General features: G+C 36.9%; 1 protein-coding gene across 1 annotated transcript; it reads right to left on the reverse strand.

Moving 5' to 3' along the window:
• Window positions 1-8743: 8743 nt before the first annotated feature.
• On the reverse strand, window positions 8744-9181 carry LOC141613467 (uncharacterized). Its single transcript, XM_074432203.1, has one exon. The coding sequence runs from the start codon at window positions 9179-9181 to the stop codon at window positions 8744-8746; it is 438 nt and encodes a 145-aa protein (XP_074288304.1).
• Between the last annotated feature and the right edge of the window lie 6173 nt (window positions 9182-15354).

Raw genomic sequence — 15354 nt, forward strand, 5'->3', positions numbered from 1 at the left:
AATTAAAACAGGAATTTCAACCCGTATTCTTGACCATCATGACCTGGGTTGGGGTTGGTTGGTCGTGGGGGAAGGAGTCGACCATATTGGTGGATGTTGGGGTGGTAATGGTGGCGGTTTGTGGTGGTGGTGGTCTGAAAAACGCAAAACAGGGGAGGGACTGCATGTTGTGTTGCTGTCGGTATTGGGTTGATGCTGGGGTGTTGTTGTCGGTTCATGGGGATGTAGGACCACCCCTGGAACCACCTTGGTCAGTGGTGATGACGGTGGTGGCCAGAGGTGGTATGGTTTGGGTATAGGATGGTGTCGGGTTTATGGGTGTGAGAGTGAGTGTTTGTAGTTGTTGTTGTTAGGGCGCGATGTTGTGGCTGATTGGGGCGGTTGTGGCTGGTGTTTGGGCATGGTTGGGTGGGTGGCAGTGGAGGCAGCTGAGGGTGAGGGTTTCAGGCTTGGTGGTTGTTGGGTTTTGGTGTGTTGGGGGTTGTTTGTGGGGATGGTATACACGCTTAAGCCATGTAAGTTAGGAAGGTTTGTTTGGTTGTTGAGTCGGGTTTTATTTAGGAGATTTTGGTGACTCGGGTTTATAAGTAAATCGGTCTTTGAGTAAATAAATAAATAAATAAATGGAATAATAAATAATAATTAGAATATGATAATTAATAATTGATGGAAAATTATAATATTTATGTTAGGTAACGATTTGTGAAGAATTTATAATCGGGTTCGTGTGCTTAATTATTGGATCGCTTTGAGCCGCTTAAACTGGATATTGCTTGCCAGGTAGGATAGCTACTCAATTACTTTAATGTTTACTTGAATGATATTATCTAATTTTATTGGTTGAATTATTTGGAATTGTGATGGTTGATATATGATTGTTGGTTGGTTGCATTGAGATATATTGTTTAATGACTACCTCAGCTCGTGACTGAGATGATTTGATTATTGACTACCTCAGCTCGTGACTGAGATGATTATATTGATTATTGGATTCCTCAGCTTCGTGTCTAAGATGGTAAGAAGTTGTGTTGCTCAATTGTTTGCATTTTCATATCATGAGCACTTGCATTGGATACCTCAGGACAGGTTCAGTAGGACTTGTTTCTGGGGTGATGAGACTACCTCAATTTCGGTTGGGATGATGAGACTACCCCGGCCAGGGATTGGCGGGATGAACGGGAGCGTCGGAGGATTGATCATGAGCATGCATTGCATTTGCATTTAATATTGTTCTTGTATCCATTTATTGTGGTTGTTTGGCTATTCCTACTCAACCTCGTGGTTGACAGTGTATTCGTGAACACCTGTGGTGAACCTTAATGGGAGCAGATTTGTGGTACTAAAGATTAGCGACTTGGGAGCTTATGGGAATGCGTGAGGATTTGGCCAATCTACCTAGAAGTCTAGACCACATAGAATATTTAATCACTTTATTTATTTCCGCTGCGAGTTGTAATTATTTTATATTAAGTTTTAGTTGGTTAAGTTGTAATAAACATGTAATCATTAAGTTTTAATCTAATGTACTTTGGTGAGTTGGACTTTGTTATTCACTACCTCGGAAAACCGAGATGGTAACGCTCTCATTTACTTGGGAATGTCTAGCTAAAGGCTCCCGAATAAATGGGGGTGTTACATAAATTGTTTTGTGGCTCAAAAGCTATCTTTGAAGAAAAGGGGCATTTTTCATAAAGATAGAGTGGGAGTGTATTTAGCCACAAACTCTTCATATAGAGGAGACCAAAAGTAGATGTTCTTGAGGAAACTACGTGAGGAGACCAAAACAAGATGTTCTTGAGGGAACTACGTGAGGAGACCAAAAGAAGATGTTCTTGGATTGTAAGATTTTGATTGATGGAAGGATATAACTAGAGATTTTAATATTCGACATTTTACTTAAGAGCCTTATGAAACTAAAATGATTTATATGCAAGTAAATTGATTTATTTGAGATTGTTGAGACCAATCCAAGGTAAATAGATATTTATATTTAAAGGTTGCATAGAGTGGCATGTAAATGTCAACAAAAGCAAACTTAAGTGTTGACTATGCTAAAGACTCAAAATCATTGCTATACTTCATTATGAAATAAGTAAGTTATTAAGACCACTTTCCAAAATGGGTATTTTGAAAGACATATATGGTTTTAACTAACACTTTGAATAGCAATGATTATTTCAATTCATAAAATGTTTCGAATGAGTTGTCAAAAATGAAACATGTGGAATTCAGTGGGAGTCGGTGATAGTCATGTTTAGACATGAAGTTTAGTGGGAGAAATCATCCTTCATGAATTACATAACACATTACTCATTGGGAATGACGAGCATATACTGTCTTTTATAAAGAAGTATTTAGGTTTTTAATTCTGGATGATATCGGGCATCATGTGGATCTATTAAAACATGGAATGTTGGATTGGCACTTAGATAGGCATCTTATGTTGATAATGATCCTTCATCTTAAAGAAATCAACCAGTTAAGTAGGTTATTCATGTCGATGAATATTCAATTACCATGATAGAGTCATGGTTATTTAGCGAACCTAAGAATTGTTGTTTAACATCAATTGATTGCTAATGTTTCCGCCATTAGTATAGTCATGTAATGCCATTATGCACATGTCCTAAATGAATTAAGTGCTTGGAGCATGATAAGTCGATGACAAGTTAACCCATATGAGAGTCATTGGTAAGCCTCAAGGAACCGTCATGAATTCTCAAGGAGAACTGATAGTTTGTTCTGGAGTTTGGAAGGATACTTAGTTGTGTGTTAAGAGGTTACACAAACTCAAGTTTCCGAACTCATTTGGATTTGTGAAAATCCTAGGCAATTATTGACATAAGGAGTAAGAGACCAGAAAAGTGTATTTTATTGTCATCCATTGCAAGATTCTACGAAATGAACCTAAGTACGTTGTGATTGAGTGGTGAACTTTAAAACTACAAGTAGTATTGTCCACCGAAACCCACATCACAAGTTATATTATAACAGTAAGAGCTTCTTTTAAGTTAAAGCACCTAAGTCTAGTGTGAAGTCTAGACATTTACTTAGTAAAATTCATGCTATAAGGGATAACATGAAATTAAAGGAGATCGCAATTCACAAAGTTTGAACACTAGAACACATGGTATGTTCACAAGCTAAACTTTTATTGCGTTACACAAGTGCATGAGTACACTTATGATTATAAGACATAGAATAGTAATATGGTATTGACTACTCGTGTGTGATAATCACATTTATTGTTTGAGTTTTCGTTAACTCATCCTGTACTTTGTTACATCCAAATGGGATTGTTAAGACAATATTGAACCCCATTAAAGTGAACTGGATTAACATAGTATTCGTCCCTAGTTACTTATATGAGGTGACATCTCGAAGTAACTAGAGTGTGATGCGATTGATGGCAAGTTCAAGTGCCATAGAGTCATAAGAGATGACTAGTCGATCACATAGGCAGACTGTGAGGGACACTCTGTCGGGCTAATGACCGCTTATAGAGTTCTGGCAAATTTATATTGCCTGGTCCTGGCGAGAGTACTATGGTATTCTTATGATTCGATTCTTTGACTAATGACTGTTCGCCCAAGGTGGCACAGTTTCAGAGTAACTTTGATTTATGTTCCTACGACCTTCGTAAATGGGGTCAAATGGGCTTATTTTGGGTTATGATGAGTTGTGGCTAATCGAAGGGAATAGTGCGATAGGAATTGTCCACCCCCTTGTCAGGGTTAAAACAATATCTCAGGGCTACTCGAGGAGTAATGAACTGGAAATGCGTTGCCACGCTCGGAAGGTATCTACGGTAGATGATTCGGGTCAAATCAGTTGTTCTCCAGATCGAGGAAACCACTCTCGATATGATCACTTGCAAGTACGACCTGAAAGACACCTTGCATTGAGTTGGAGATAGTAATAGGACAAGAGAATTGATGACGCACACTTGTCGAGGACAAGTGGGAGATTGTTAGAGTAAGTGTCCCCGACAATAATGCGATCACATTGTTGATCATATTGAGATCACATGTTTAAATCTCATATTAAGAATACATGAGGGAAAGTTATACTTCTTAGTCAACTTGTCCACACATATCGGTAATGATTGGTTGACTAGAGTTTGACATTACTGTCTTACGACGGTGGTGACCAGTTGATCCCCTAAGGTCATACATATAGGTTAATGCTCTTATTTGATTATTTAATTAATCGTATGTCGATACTAGTTAATTAAATTCCTTAAAATTGACGAGTGATTTTGTGAGTAAAATTACGTGTGTTATTGTAATTTGATTAAATAAGATTCGGTCTAAGTAATCGAATTGTTTTATTGCTTAGATTAAATTATTGTTTATGAAACAATTAAAATATAGAATGAATTACCTATTATAAATATAAGAAGTTGTGATTTATAATTCTATGACCCATTTTAAGTAATTGTAATTGTGAATTACTATTTAATTTTGTATGTTATTTATTTCATTTATATAATGATTTTTTAATTTGTTAAAAATGCATTATTTAAATGACATGTCTAGGAAAATGTCCAATTTGTCACACAATACAAATTAACAAATTGACAAAGTTAAAATGGGTCCATATTATACATATGTGCCGTGTAAAATGGGAGAGGAAGGAAAATTTGTGTTTTGTTGTTTTAATTAGTGGGAAACATTATCATTGCCTACTAATTATAGGATTTTAAGCCTACACTCTTGTGAATAGAAACAAGCAAAAGCATTGGGCACTCTACCCATGCTAAAACCGGTTGCCTCCCCCCTTATACACTTAAGTAGTGTATTTTCTTTTATACCAATTCATTCTTATTAATTTACAACTTGAGAAAAATACATTTCTCTAGTTTTTGTTGTTGAACAAAGATAAAAATCTCACAAAACCTCTCCCTCTTGACCGAAATTTTCAAGAGCAAAATACAAATTATTTTGTGTCATCTTAAGGGTAGTTTTTATTAATACAAGTCTCATATTAATTTAAACTATTAAGGGTGTTATCTTGGTACAATCTTTAGGGAGATATTCTATACTTGAATCTTGTTCATCCATAAGGAAAGCTCAAGAACTAAGTAAGGTAGGTGACCTTACTAGTGCCCAAATATCCGAAATATCCAATGTAAGGAACTGATTTTCTCTTTACTCTTGTATTTGTTTTGCATGCATAAGATCTTGAATTAATTTTATGACTAAATTAATTATTCACATATTCAATATGTATAGTAATTAGATTGATGAATTCCAACAACCCTACCTCATGGTTGTCTTGTTGTGAGTCAAAGGGGCGGAGTGAGACCCGCTAATTGTCTCACATCGGTTAAATTAGTAGGATAGTTTAAATAATGGTCTACTTTTAGTCACCTCTTTACTCGGGACGAGTAAAGGTTCGGTTTGGGGATATTTTATGTGACTCTTAATAGCGCACATTTATTCCCCTAATTGAACCTATTTTGCATACTATTATAACATTCCATAGCCATTTTATCCGTCAAATGCTTTCTATTTTGCTCTCCTAGTGCATTTCGTATGTTTTGCAAGAAAGAAGACAATTAGGCGGAAATTCCAGTCTCCCGTGCATATTTGGAAGCTTATTGATGATAATGGGTGAACTAGTGTGAAAGAGGAGGCAATAACAAAGACCGACAACATAAGAATAAGGAGCATGCAAAAGGAAGAAAAACAAGGGCCATTCTGAGGAACAATCCAAGCGTCCCGAGCAGACGACGCTCGTCTCCCCCTCTCTTGATCCGAGCGTCCCGAGCAAGAGACGCTCGTCGCCTCACCTCACAATCCGAGCGTCTCCCTCCTTGGTCCGAGCGGATAGTGACGACTCTAGCGCGATATGCTCATCTCCTTGAATGACTTGCATTTCTCCACTTTAGAACTTAGCATTGTTATTTACTAATTTATCCTTACTTAACCTAGTAATGCACTACTATAAATACCCCATTTGTAATAATCCAAAAAAGGAGAGCCCCCCATGATAGAAGATTCTCTTAGATTAGATTAGGAGTAAATTAGAATAGATTAACCTCAATCATTCCACATTAATCTTTCCTTAATCATTGTTCAAGTTATTTATTATTGGGTAATTGAAGATTATTGGGTTATTATTGGAGAATTGACAACTCTTCACCAATCAATCAAGTTCTCTTCTTTTATTCTTTGCTTTACATTTGGATCATTCCTAAGTTGGTACAATTCCTTTACTCTTTATTCTTTATTGTTTATTTCCTCATTCTCTTATCATGTTTATACTTGTTGTAATGATTGACACCATTCATGACATGTTTCCCATGATAATGAGTGAGTAGTTCCTTAGCTAGGATTAGTGTGAAATTAGGGGAAATAAACATGGGGATTAATCATACTTAATTTAATATGTCTCCATAATTAATTTGCTTGCTTGTTGTGATGTCAACCTATGCACATGTTATGTTTAATGAAATGCTAAGCCTATGAGTCCTTGCATTTTACCCATCTCTTATCTATTTAACAAGATTTGTAAGATATAAACCAACTCGAGTCTTGTTAGACCATGCATAGAAGTGAATAGGAGGAAATTAAGTCGACTTGTAGGTGTTAAACAATCTACTCGATTCGGCTCCGGGACCCAACACTTCCTATGAACCGTAAGATATAAACCAACTCGGTTCCTCCACACCATTAATTGCTTGCAACTTTGTAAATATGTTTGTATGATCAACTCCCATGAATCCCCTATGAACCCATGATATCCTAGCACTCTTAGTCATTTTTTTGCATCCTTCCTCTTTATTACTTGTTTTACTTTAATTCTTCTATTAGTCTAAACTCACCAACTACAAACCAAATCAATTGTGACACTAGCATAAATTGAGATAGATAGACTTAGAACCCAAAGCACACCATCCCATGGATTGACCTCGACTTAACCACTAACTAGTTGTTTGTTGAGAATATAAATGTGTTTGATTGGGAGACATGACGACAATCTCCCACATAAACTAGCTTTACCACCATCGCTTGATCGGTTCCATAATGTGTTTCATGTATCACAACTTCGGAAGTATGTGAGTGATCTATCACATGTACTTAAGGTTGAGAATATAGAGTTGAAAGAGGATCTAATTTATGCAGAATTACCAAAAGAGATTTTGGATCGTAAGGTACGCAAGACAAGGAATGGTGAAACCGTCTTGTTTAAGGTTTTATGGTCTAATCACAATGTGGAAGAAGCCACTTGGGAATCGGAGTAGGCTATGAGAGAGCGCTACCCACATCTTTTTTAGCAGGTATGTTTGGTTACGGGGTTGTAACCGTTGTCTTTTAAGGGGGGTAGGAGATGGTCGCATCTATGTTTTGGGGTAGTTTTGAAGTCGGTATGGTCGTGTTTCGGTTTGTGTGAGCCATAGTTGGTTATAGTTGGGTTTTGTTAGTGCCTTTGATTTGTTTAGTTTTGCATGTTGTTTTGGGTATAGTATGAACTTCGGAGATGAAGTTCTTTTTAAGGAGAGAAGACTTTAATACTACGGTTTTTTGGTCTTATCTTACTCGGTCGAGTAGGATGTCGAGTGTTTTTAAACAGGCTTCTGGTTTGGGAACACTCGGCCAAGTTATGAAATACTCGGCCGAGTAGGTCGTACTCGGTCTGACAGGATTAATTTCCGCGGTTTGATTAAGCTAATTAGAGATTATATATATTTCTTTTAACAGTTACTAATTTATTTTATCAAAACCTAAACTACGTTCATCACCTCTCTAATCACTCCCAATTGCTAATTGATCGATCGTGATTCTACACTTCCGTCTTTTTGTACCGGTTTCGTTGGTCAGTCTCTAGTGCTTTGTTAATCAATTTGTGGTTGTCTTTTAGGGTTTGCCCTAATTGATTAGGATGGGGAAAAGGTTGATTAATATAGTTTGTGATTTTGTGTTGTTGTGATGCTTGCTAGGTGACGAGTCCGTAGAGGAACAATTCTAGCATCCTTTGTTGTTGATTCAGATTTGCGAATAAGGTAGGGTTTCCCTACTCAGTCGATTGCGTAATTAATTTGAGATTGTTTGTGATTGATTGATTAATATGATGCGTTGGATTGAGATTGGTTGAGTAATATTGTGATTGGTATTGTTGTGATGGGACCATGTTTGGGAGATGGTTCCAACCCCATGTTTGCTTCTTGTGGCTCCCGTGTAATACCCGATATTTTTGGTATATTTCATTTACAAGTTTACATTTAAATTTTAGAAGTCGTAGTATTATTTTATTTTATTAAAGGTTTATATCGGAATTTTATAATTGTAATTAGAGCTAATCGAATTAGGAAAGTTTTTATTAAAGGAGTTTTAAACAAAAACAAAAGAAAAAGGGGAAGGGGTGCACGGGTTTGACCGTGTATCTTGACCCAATTTTGGAAATTGTAAATTGTGTTGTATTTGGTAATTCACTAGTATATAAACCTCACATCCTGCCTCTTTTTAAACCCTAGTTGCAAATCAAGAGGCCAAGCATCTTTAACCCTATTTCCATGTAAGTTCATCTTTCAATATTTACTCTTTTAAGGCCTTCATCTTTAATATTTCAAGCATGTTTTAATCCTTGTTCATCATAGAAGCATGTTTATAATTCTTGTAATTATGTTGAGATAGTTTTTTTTTGCAAGAAAAGCAAGCCTATTTTATTCATCCATAGGAGGGAATAAGTAGGCCAATCTTACAAAAGAGAACCAATAGCTAATTACAATCCTCAATGATTAACTACAAAATAGCTCCTCTTCATAAGATGGAGGAATTACCTGTAATAACTTTACACTTACTAAAAACTGAACTCTCTTAATAATATAAGTCGCATCATGCTCCAAATTACTGAATATCCGAGAATTGCGTTCTTCCCATAAGCTGTAAGTCAAAGCATTTAAACAAATGGAGATCTTAAGAGCTTTCCAATGCTTCCTGTGACGCCTACCAGCAAGCCAATGCAGTTCAGACTTGAGGTTCATTGATCTGCCTCGCATTCCCATCCATTCCAACAATTGCTGCCAAATGTGGCTAGAATAGCTGCATTTAAAGAAAAGATGAGAGTGATCCTCATTTGCTGCTTTACAGAGGACACAACGATTCACTAAATGCACCCCTCTGTGCATTAACTGATCTATAGTAGCCAGTTTACGCTGCATAGCAAGTACAACCATAAAGCTATGTTTAGGTAACACAGCCTTATTCCAAACAACTCGTGCCCAACTGATCCTCCTGCCAGGCTCTCTAAGGAAATCATACACTTTTTGAAGCTGCAGTTTCCCCTATGTAATACAGTCCAATAAGAAGGCCCGTGCATTAGCTACACCACCTGTCTTTGCCACAAGCTCATTTCTGACTTTCAGTAAGCTTTTCCAGCTCTCAGAATGAAAGTTCTTAGGAGCCATAGTCCAGAAATCATCTGACTTAATATTATAAGTATGATTCCAGCTGACCCATAAGCTGTCAGTGTGAGTATCAATAATCCAAATCCATTTACATAATATACACTTGTTCCAAGCCAAGACCTCCTTAATATTGAACCCTCCTTCAACATGTGGTACACAGCAGGAAGCCCAGCTCTTCATAATTAACTTCCTATGCCCCTCATCAGATCCCCATAAAAAGTGCCTGCAAAATTTAGTAATAAGCTTGATGACCCCTTTTGGAATCAGTAAAGTAGAGCACCAGAACTGCTCTAATCCAAAGATGACAGTATTTATCAAACTTATTTTCCCAGCATAAGATATTTTCTGATTGGCCCAATTATGCAAACATTTCTGCACTTTATTCAGTAAGTCAACAAACATGCTTTTATTTAATTTCCCTTCATTCAAAGGAACACCCAAATATCGAAATGGAAACTCTCCTTCCACATACTGAGTATCCCTCAAAATAGCTTGTTTAACCTCCTCCCTAAATCCTCCCATACAAATGTTAGTCTTATCTGGGTTTGCCTGCAAACCAGAGAGACTGGCAAATAAATTCAATGTCCTGGTCACAGCTTGAACAGAAGGAACATCTCCCCTAACAAAAAGCATCAAATCATCAACAAATATTAAGTGATTTAAATTCAACTTCCCACATTTTGGGTGGAAAGAAACTTGATGGTGCCTGTGAATCTTCCTTAACAGCCTAGATAGAATTTCCATACTCATCACAAACAGGAAAGGAGATAGAGGGTCTCCTTGCCTCAAACCACACTCTCCCTTGAAGAAGCCAGTAGTATCCCCATTCACTTTAATACTAAACCAAGTTGAAGTGATACAATCCATTATCCACTTCTGAAACTGAGATGGGAATTGATAAACTTTCAGCATCTGTTCAATGAAGGACCATTGCAAGGAGTCAAAGGCCTTCTTTATATCAACCTTTATCATACATCTAGGGGAGACTCCTTTCTGCCCATACCCCTTAACCAAAGACTGAGTTAGCATAATGTTCTCAAAAATACTCCTTCCTTTAACAAAAGCCCCTTGTTTCTTCCCAATAATCCCAGGCAACACAGTTTTCAGTCTTGAACAAATAATCTTGCTAATAGTCTTGTAGAAAACTATACAGCATGCAATAGGTCTATAATACATAACTGTGGACACCAGTGGTTTTTTAGGAATTAAAGCCAGCATTGTTGTATTAGCCTATTTAGGCATTACACCTTTCCTAAAGAAATCCTTAACAGCTGCACAGAATTCTCCCTGAACAATACTCCAAGAACTTTTAAAGAATTGGACAGAAAATCCATCCTGACCTGGGCTCTTATTAGAATCCATAGAAAAGAGAGCAGACTTTATCTCAGCATCATCTATCTCTTTACACAAGGATCCCCAAGAGGATTCAGGAACTCTGGGCCCATCATCTAGTATCACAGTGTCCAAACTAGTAGTGATTTTCCTCTGCCCCAATAGCCAAGTATAGTACTCCACAAAAGCATCATTAGTTTCCTGAATCCCTTCTCTAGTATTACCATTCATGTCCAGAATTTTCCCTATTACAGTTTGATGCTTCCTGGCAGCTATTCGTGAGAAAAAATAACTAGTAGGAGCATCCTTGAACTTGATATCCTGAATCTTAGCCCGTTGAAGAAGAGAACTTCTTTCAGTTTTTCGAAGAAGTAAATACCTTGCCAATAACTCCTTTTCATGCTCCAGTAGAACAGGGTCCAAAGGAGAGTCTTGTAGCATTCGTTGACTAGTCTCCAACTCCTTCCTAGCTACAATGACCTTCTGAGAAATACCAGTGTAATGATTCTTATGCAAAGAGATCAGATTACTCCTTACATTTTTTAATTTAGTAAAGAGCCTGAAAATATGATTGCCTTTGACAGGGAGATCCCACGCTGCAGTGACAGAATCTCTATATTCCTTATGATCCTCCCAACAATTTAAGTAACTGAACTGTCTCCTTATTTTGTAACCATTCTTCACCTCCACTAATAAGGGGGAATGATCTGAAATACCAGATGGAAGAACCTGAACATGAGTGGTAGGAAATTGAATCAACCAGTCAGAATTAAGAAGAACTCTATCTAGCCGAGACCAAATTCTAGCAGTAGGTTCCCTTTTGTTAGTCCAAGTGTGTTCCAGTCCAAAACTATGAGCATCATCAAGAGAGCAATATAATAAGCATTGGTTGAAAGACATAATTTCAGTAAGAGAAGGAGGATTTGGACCAATTCTTTCCTCCAGACCCCTGACAATGTTAAAATCTCCAAGAACAATCCAATTAGTGACAGTACCCGCCACACTTCTGAGCTCCTCCCATAACCTGTCTCTATCTCCACCATCATTACTACCATATATCATTGTAACAAAGATAATCTGGTTTGAAGAATGATGCAGAAGATGCAGATGAATAAGCTGGTCATGAAATCTAGAATTAAGGAGAGTAATTTTCCTAGAATCCAAAAACACCCAAATTCTACCATTGTAATGGTGAGAATAATTATTAAGAACTTAATAGAAAGGGAAATTCCTAATAATAGCAGCAGAATTAATAATCTTCACTCTAGTTTCCAGAAGTCCAAACACTTCCACTTTATTTTTAACTAAGTAACCCTTTATTTCCTGCTGTTTTATTGGATCATTAAGACCCCGAATGTTCCAAGAAGAAATTATCATTTGCCTGGGTCTGGAGGCTCCCCATTCTGAGGGACCTCAGTTCTGATTTCCTCTATAATCCCTTCAGACTGCAAAACTGAATAGTTATTTGTCACAGAAACCCCAAATTGTGTAGTTCTCAACTCTTGCCCCTCTGCATTCAGAGGAATGTCCTCAACAACAACAGTGTCAACTTGATCTAGCACATTGCATTCTGAGCCTTCCTTTTTTTCATTAGGCAGCAAGTTCTCAACTGAGACAGGAGTTGAGCCTAGTCCCTGACATTCTGAGCTCAAATCAACTATCTCAGTAGAGGACTCAGTCCCTAACTTAGGAGGAGAGTGGCCTAGCACATGGCTTCCTGAGTCGTGATCAACTGTGTGCTGAGTATCTTTCCTCTGAACTGGCCTATATTCTTGAACAACCTTCTGAGCTTTAATTTCCTGAAGCTTATTGTTGATTTTCGTGAACTTGCATTTCTCCTTTGTATGACCCAATTTCCTACAGCAATGACAGTAGTATGGCAGCCATTCGTAAATGACTCTCTGAGATGTTTCACCATGATAAGGAGAAGTGAGTGTTGTTATAGCCTATTTAGGCATTACACCTTTCCTAAAGAAATCCTTAACAGCTGCACAGAAATCTCCCTAAACAATACTCCAAGAACTTTTAAAGAATTGGACAGAAAATCCATCCTGACCTGGGCTCTTATTAGAATCCATAGAAAAGAGAGCAGACTTTATCTCAGCATCATCTATCTCTTTACACAAGGATCCCCAAGAGGATTCAGGAACTCTGGGCCCATCATCTAGTATCACAGTGTCCAAACTAGTAGTGATTTTCCTCTGCCCCAATAGCCAAGTATAGTACTCCACAAAAGCATCATTAGTTTCCTGAATCCCTTCTCTAGTATTACCATTCATGTCCAGAATTTTCCCTATTACAGTTTGATGCTTCCTGGCAGCTATTCGTGAGAAAAAATAACTAGTAGGAGCATCCTTGAACTTGATATCCTGAATCTTAGCCCGTTGAAGAAGAGAACTTCTTTCAGTTTTTCGAAGAAGTAAATACCTTGCCAATAACTCCTTTTCATGCTCCAGTAGAACAGGGTCCAAAGGAGAGTCTTGTAGCATTCGTTGACTAGTCTCCAACTCCTTCCTAGCTACAATGACCTTCTGAGAAATACCAGTGTAATGATTCTTATGCAAAGAGATTAGATTACTCCTTACATTTTTTAATTTAGTAAAGAGCCTGAAAATATGATTGCCTTTGACAGGGAGATCCCACGCTGCAGTGACAGAATCTCTATATTCCTTATGATCCTCCCATCTCTCTTTTATTTCACTACATGATTTTGCACAATGGGGACATTGTGTGATTTGGTTTAGGGAAGGGTTTTGCATTGCATTGTTTTTATTTCATTTCAGTTACACGTTTATTGCATCTCTGCTTGCATTGTATTTATTTCCTATATATACAAAATTCAAAATTCAAAAAATTTGGAAAAATTTCAAAAAAAATTGCACGTTTATTTTAGCATGTAGGTTGAGTCGGATCGGTAGTATTTCAATGATGACATTGTATTCTCAGCTGTTTATGCCTAAGCCTTGCTAAATGACATGTTATTAGTAGAATCATACATGCATAGTCTACGAGTTTTCGTTAAATTTCTTGCTGAACTTGAGACTTGACTTTGATTTTTGGCAAACTACATCATTTTCTGAGGTTTAGAGCCTATAACTGGTGACATTCATGACCAGTTCATCTAGGATTATGAGTAGTTACTCCTTATGAGACATGTTACATAAATGTGCATAAATATGAACTTAATCTGCTTAATACCTGTATGCATTCGGTTTGTGGTTCGTTGACACATGTGATAGAGGTTTTCCTTTATTCGTTTTACCCATAAGCTCCACACTGCCAAAAATAGCCTTTTTGTCCCATTACTACATCCTACATTAGCCTGCCATTGTCAAGCTAGTAGTTTAGTTTTTGGGATTGTTACTACATTTTTGGTGGCTTATGCTCTTTTGAGATGTTGATGTGAAGATGAAAAAGGAAGGAAAGAAAGAAAAAAGAATTGGAAAAAAAAAGAGAAAAAAAAAATGATTCGAAAAAGAAAAAAAACGAGTACTGTACTGTAGCATCCGGTCGATCGACCGGCCATATTGGTCGATCGACTGCAGCCCGAGAAGGAAAGAAGAAAAGAAAATCAATTCGCATAATTCAAGTCCTTATTAAATGGCGATTTTTGCTCCCATGTTGCATTTGTATCTTATGGGGAGTTGATTGATTACACTTATATCGGAGATTGTGAGATTTGTGCTTGATAATTAGCACCGCGTTTTATCGTTTATTTTGAGCAAGAAGTTGGATGTTGTCATATGGTTTTGTTAGGTACTAGCTTGATCACCTGTACCTCCACACTCCCATAATTATCTTTGCCTCTTCTTGCCCATAACTCACATATCCATATTTACCTCGGCATGTGTCATGATCATTTGTTTGGTTGGAATGCATATGTACGGTTATAGAGATTACTTTCATATTAAATTTCAGGCATGTTCTTATAGGTCGTAGTTAGGTGAGCGTCACTACAAAATGAATTCTTTCTATCTTTACATATATTCACCTATGCTTATTTGAGTGATTTGAGCGGCCCATGAGAGTCCAATTTGATAAGTCTCTATAGTTGACGGTTCAGCAGTTTTTGACGGCTTCATAACTCGTTTGCATGATTCATATTACTAATTGATTGTTGGTTGTTGCATTAAATTGGTTTAGGCTATACAGTTTTGTAGATACCCGTATCCGTCGATATTGGAATTTATAGAGAACCCGACAAACACCCGATGATGATAGGACACATGTATTCTTTAGTTGTCATTGTCATTATTTGGAGCTCGTTTTACGAGGTAGAATGGGCGTCGTCGATGAAGTATTTTATTAATTTAAATGATATTTAAAGTAATGTTTTTTAAGTGAATTCATTTTATTAATTTAAATGATATTTAAATTAAAGCTTTTTTAAAGAGATTTCAATTTAATTTATTTTATTTTGAATTTATTTTCCCAAGTTTATTTTATTGAAAATAAAATAAATATTCGATTTGAAAAATCATTTTATGAATATATTTGATTTGAAAGGTCATTTATTTTAATGGGTTAATTGATTTGAAAAATCGATTTTAAAAGCGAAGAAAACTCGTTTCAACCTTGTGTTTTTGAGCTCGATTTTAGCTCGATTTTTG

Source organism: Silene latifolia, chromosome 11, assembly GCF_048544455.1.
Source record: "Silene latifolia isolate original U9 population chromosome 11, ASM4854445v1, whole genome shotgun sequence".
NCBI lineage: Eukaryota > Viridiplantae > Streptophyta > Magnoliopsida > Caryophyllales > Caryophyllaceae > Silene > Silene latifolia.